We start from the raw sequence: 5,936 nt of genomic DNA, 5'->3' as shown, positions 1-5,936 counted from the left end.
ACCGGCCAAGCCAGGCCGGTTTTTAAAACAATGTGTTTAACATATCATGTATCCTAATTCTTAAGTTTATCTTAATAGAATATATTTGAATAGAGTATATCATGAACGAAAAATAGGGTAAGGAAAATGAAAATAATATCTTACTCTTGATATCTTTTTTTTATTTATATAATAGAGATATTTATGTTACTATAAGTTGGTATTTTATTCCTAATTGGACTAGTACTTCTACTAAAGTACTAATACATATTCCTAATTTCCTATTTCTCTTCTAAAGAGATACAAACATACAAGAAATTATTTTAAAAACTCTAACGATTATTAATCCTAATTGCATTTTTTTTATTTTAATTAATTACTTTTATCTAAAGGGTCAATAATATCAATGAAGTTTAAAGTAATTTTATTTTTTTACAATTTTTAATATTAATTATTACCATTTTAATCTAAATTATTTTGGAGTGTTTAAGTGTCATTTGATTGAAAGTATAGTGGAAATTATCATTTGCAATATAATATTTTGGTGTTTGTGCAACATGGAGCACGCAAAATCACATAATTAAGCACTTATAAAAATAAAAAAATAATGGCACAATTGGGAAACGCACGCAAAGTTTATGTAAAATATCATGGATAATAGGTTTAGGAAAGTAAGACACAATTCCTGTTTTCACCTTCTCCTCCATATGTTCTTTCTTCAAAGTTCAAACTACTTTTCTTTGCAATATGTAATAAAAGAATAAATCAAAATAAAAACTATTACCTTACTCTTGAATATTGATATCTAATTTTTTTTTATATTGGAGATATTTATTAGGTATTTTATTTCTAATAGGACATGCAAGTCTGTTAATTCATATTCCTATTTCTCTCCTAAAATATAGTCAAAATATCTCTAAATATTATCAATCCTAATTGCATTCGTTAATTACTTTTATTTGAAAGGTTAATAATATCCATGATTAAAAATATTCCTATAAAAAACTCATGAAATAAAGTATCAAGATTCGGTTATGGATCTATCTAATTCTGAAAATGACGTTTCCCCCCCAAATCCCCCTCAGGGGGACTTTTTAACTAATTAGATTTATTACCTGTTGAAAAACTCATATAATGACCATTAAAACTTCAGGGGATTAAAGTCCATTTTCGAATGGCAAGGTTATGACGGGAAACTCTGTATGCGTCGCAAGTTCAAGGATCTTTTCACTCTAATCTCATACTCAGGGGTCAATTGGCTTAAGACTTCCTTCTCCTTGATTGCTTGTTGAGCTTGCCTCTTCCCTTTATTGGACAGGAAGCCGTCACCCGAAGAGACTGATCCTACAGATTTTGAGATCCGAGGCGGGGTAGAACTTCTCTAATACAGAATAGCCCGGGAAAACAGCTCTCTCATCCATGATCTCGGGTTCGTCTTTGTTTCTTCCCCCGACAATGCCGTTGACTTGGATTCCTTTCCTCCATCTACCATTCCTGCTAGTCGAGTCGCTCCTTGAACACAATCAAGGTTGTTCCCTTCTCATAGCCCTATCTATGTTTATTGGCCTTCTGAGGAACTGAGATTCAGAAGAGGCTACGCTGCTGAAACTGTGAATTCGTCTGTGGACCTGTTTGAGTAAAGGCCGTAGTCTGGTAGTGCTGAACTCTTGATGGTCTTTGTTTGATGAAAGGGATTGGTTTACGACATGGGTTAACTTTGATAGGAGGAATTGGTTTGAGATTGTGGGCTAGTCTGAATCCTAGATGCAACGAACGTTCTTTGTTTGAGTTTTTTTCTGTTATCTTTCGGACGTCATATTATATCTATGCTATGCCGATAGACGAACGAGACGAGATCCTATCCTTGCTCTACTACTGGAGCGCAACAAGCTCCTTGCATCTCATGTCCAATTGAAAAAGGGCGTCGCGTCTGGACGGGCGGGCGGAATGGATGAGCGAAAGGCGCCATGGAGTGAGGAATATCCCGAGTTGAATGGAAGACAACTAAATGCACCTCGAGGTGTTGCCGAGGAACTGGGGGACCTTCTTGAGCACAGGATAGGCAATTGAGAGATAAAGCTAGCCTATTCGTTATGGGGAATCAATGCTCCGGGCCGAATAAAGCTTACCTCCGGCACCTGGCTTTCTCCGGCACATATTAGCTTAGCTGCGCTTAAGAGGCCGGTTTGGCTTCCTCTCTGGCGGCCCCTTTCCTTACCTTACCCACGCTACACTCCTACTCCAAGCTACGCCTGCTGAGCAAGATGCATTGCGATTTCCTCTTCTGTGGACGCACCGGAATGGAATATGATCCGGGACGGGAAGAGAAAGACTTTTTTCTCCGGCGGGCTTTCTCTCGTAAAGCCAAAGACGCCCCAAGACAAGATTAAAAATACAGCTTAAATCCATCGCATCTTCCCACTCATACAATTATCTACATATCCACATCAAACTCGGAAGTTGTTGAACTAATTGTAACAAATATTACAGACAATGAATTGGCTTTTTTTCAACTTTATATGTGGATGATTATGAGAATAATGAATTGGAAAAGGAAAAGGAACAAAAATTCACAGGACATGAGCCTTTCTGTTAATGCCACAATTCTACAGCAAGANGTTCATGTGAAAGGAGTTTGAAATGAGCTCATGGTCAGAATCAATGAGGTAAGATGATTCCCTTGCAAGAGTCGGAAGAAGTTGATTGATTCTTAAGCGTCTGAACAAAATCACACACGTTTAAGACATTGAAACAAAGAAAATTCACAATTTGCTACATTTTGCTTACCTACAGAACATGTCAGCATGATATATACAAATCCTAAATCCTGAAGATCAATGAGAATGCTCCTCCCTTTCATCAGTTGTCAAAATTTTTCTTACAATTCCTGGCCCTCAAATCCTGTGCTCTATCAGCTGATGTTACAACTTTTTTTCCCAAGGGGGATGTCTCCTAAGTAGCCAAATCCTGTGTAATAACAACTTCTCCATCTATCAAATGTGGACTGTCCGCAAACGTATCAAACCCAGACAGAACATATTAAAGATGAACAAATGCTGATTGTAATAAGAAGACTTTAACTCCAATACCATGTTAAGTAACTATCTATGCCGTTGTAGTTGCAGTACCAAGTTGCTCTATAAATTTTTGACATAACTACATAAGATTCCACATCAACCAAGTATTTCACTAAGCCTGAATCCAATTGAGTCCAAGCTTGGCAAAGAAAACCAGCCACTGATATGCATCCAAATGATAGCCTCGGCAAAGTACAACTTGGGGATTGGATGGCATTGCTTCTTCACTTTCAGGAAGATGGAAAAGTTTAAATCCAGCTGCATGCCTATAGTTAGACGTGGTTTTTTCTACGTTTTCTCCTGGATTTCTTTAAGTTGGGTAAGCTCTTACATTTATCAACATTTCTGTCCTGGATCCAGTCCATATGATACTTGTCATTATATGGAACAACCTCCCCATTAACAAACGGTTCTCCTGCGAGAAAATAATAACAGTTTTATAATAAACAAAAAAGAACTTGTAATTTACCCAAAATGAGCCTTCCAATTACAAAAACATAACCAAATAACACATGATGTTGCAATGAATGCAAAATCAGGATATGCACGGCAAAATCATTACGTTATCATTCTGTTTGAGTTCCCTTTAACATAGATTTGGACTCAAACAACTTGCAATTAGCATCAAATCGTTCATTGTATCAAGTCAGAACATAGACCTTGATTATGGATTCCCAATTAATGGATTGAGACTGGTGTTACTTATACTGTTACACATTCATAACAATTTCCTCAGCCCAGTACAAGTACTTAATTTATTATCTTAGGAACAACATAGACACCACATGGGATTTCATCAAACACAACTATCATCATGACAAATTAACAGCACACACTAGAGAAGTTATAGATCCATTGGATGAATACATTGACTACAATTATATTGATAAACATGCCGGAAACGAACAAATTACAAAGTAATGCATCAACTTTTGTTTCTGCAGTAATTCAAATGCATGTAGGCCTATTCGTCCAAGCAAGGAGTTCATACAACCCGTCGTGTGACATTGAAACTATTCAATTGTATCCTCTCTAATGCCTTCCACTTCTTGGTCACAAAAGAAACCAACACCACCACCACCACCATAAAAAAACAAATTATAATCGGATGCCTCAATTTTTAGCAACACCTAAATTTACTAGCTCCAGCTCATGCTTAAAATCAGATGTCTCACTAAAATGAGATAATGTTGCTGAAATGGAATGATCAATCACTAATCCATATATCAATAAAGCAAGATGAATAATAGTACCTCCATAACTATTTTCACCATTGAACAAATAAGAATCTGGTAGAATCCATTTCACATTTGGCAAGACTGCAAACCAACCAGAACAAAATCATAAACACAAAATCAGAGGAAAATGTCAAAGGAAAAAACAAACAACGAAAAGAAACCTTACCTTTGATCTTATAAGTGAAGTTTTCTGGGACTTTGCAACCAAATGCATAGTAGTATTTAGTGGAAACTGAGTATATAGATTTCTTTGCTTCCTCTTCACTGCATATACCAATTTAAGAAAACCGAAATGAATGATAAACGGCTAAAACTAAATTGAAGGAAACAAAAGGTTGAAACTTTACCTGCCGAAAGCCATAGCGAGAGTCTTGACATAGCCATTAACGATCTCATCACGAGGTGGGTATCCCATGGGAGCCTCCATGACGACAAGCCAGTGCTCATAGTCACACCCCTCTAGCAAACTAGGTACCCGGCTCAACTGAGTCACCACCGAGCAGGAAGAGAACAGACTGGACGGAGAGGAAGACAGAAGATAACGGCGAAGAGGTGTCGTCAGATTCGTCGGGTTCCTGATGAGGCTTCGTAGCATTGTCGTTTTGATGGTAAATTTTTGCGTTTTGAGTTTCGCCTGAAAAAGAAAATGATGATGATGATTTGTGAAGTGACCCTGTATGATACATGATGTTGCTTCGTTTGATCCATTGCCACGCAATCACAGTTTAATGGGCCTAGTTTTTTTTCTCAGCCAACATTTGAAGGCCCATATATTATTTGTTCTCTCATTAATTGCAACTTGTTTAACCTATTTAATTCTAAAATTAATTTTTTTTTTTTTTTTTGGGTAAACCCGATAATTGCCTCTCCCACGACTGGAAGATAAGACCCCCAGTGACTAAAGGAATTACCATCCGGCCAAAAATGAAAAGATTTAATTTTCTTTTCATTAGACAATTTGAATAATTTATTTTCTCATATAATTTAATAATTGAAATGAGGTAAATAAAACTGCTATGTTTCGAGATTATGATAACATCAATAAAGAATGAGATAGATATTGTCATGATGGAGACTATAAAAACTTAAAGTTGTATTTATTTCACATCGTCAATTTAGTAAGTTGTTATGTTGTATATATATAGTTGAATTTCCTTCTCTCTAGAGCTTGTTTTTAGGAGTGAATTCTAATCAAGTCCGCTTATCTTTATCGGGGGCAATGATGGGTCCTTATGGGTTTGGACTCTAACCATGCATGCCCATGGATGATGTCAAGCGTGAAAGAGGTTATGATGTATATATATTATAGACATTATTATCAAATTGTAGACGTCAAATTCCTACGAATAACGAATGATAATTTAAACGTTTGATCCTAATAGTTAACACTTAACAATGCCCAAACAAGGGTGAATAGATAGAATACCGGAATCGGAATTCCACTAGTGGGGTAAGCCTTGCTTTTCGGTAAGGGCAAATTCGAATATCTTAGTGAATAGGGCACAGGACAGGGATATCCTTGATCGACCTTTGAGCCACCCTGGAGTGACCTTTGCATATCCTACTCTTTTTGCATCTTTGGGGGCTAATGTCGGCGATTAGGGGGCATAAAATTGTATTCATTCCCCATTTACCGAATAGA

At 36.6% G+C, this 5,936-nt stretch overlaps 1 protein-coding gene across 1 annotated transcript; it reads right to left on the bottom strand.

Annotated features, from left to right (window-relative positions):
- Nucleotides 1-3,290: 3,290 nt before the first annotated feature.
- LOC116139754 (multiple organellar RNA editing factor 7, mitochondrial-like) lies at nucleotides 3,291-4,889 on the bottom strand. The gene is made up of 4 exons (XM_031425418.1): nucleotides 4,642-4,889; nucleotides 4,461-4,558; nucleotides 4,310-4,375; nucleotides 3,291-3,471 (listed from the first exon to the last, which is right to left on the bottom strand). Exons 1-4 carry the CDS (start codon nucleotides 4,887-4,889, stop codon nucleotides 3,329-3,331), a joined length of 555 nt encoding a protein of 184 aa, XP_031281278.1. The 3' UTR covers nucleotides 3,291-3,328.
- Nucleotides 4,890-5,936: the final 1,047 nt, after the last annotated feature.

This window comes from Pistacia vera, unplaced genomic scaffold (genome assembly GCF_008641045.1).
Source record: "Pistacia vera cultivar Batoury unplaced genomic scaffold, PisVer_v2 Contig359, whole genome shotgun sequence".
Lineage (NCBI taxonomy): Eukaryota > Viridiplantae > Streptophyta > Magnoliopsida > Sapindales > Anacardiaceae > Pistacia > Pistacia vera.
Note: the sequence above shows the minus strand (reverse complement) of the source record. Positions and strands in the feature narration are given on the sequence as shown.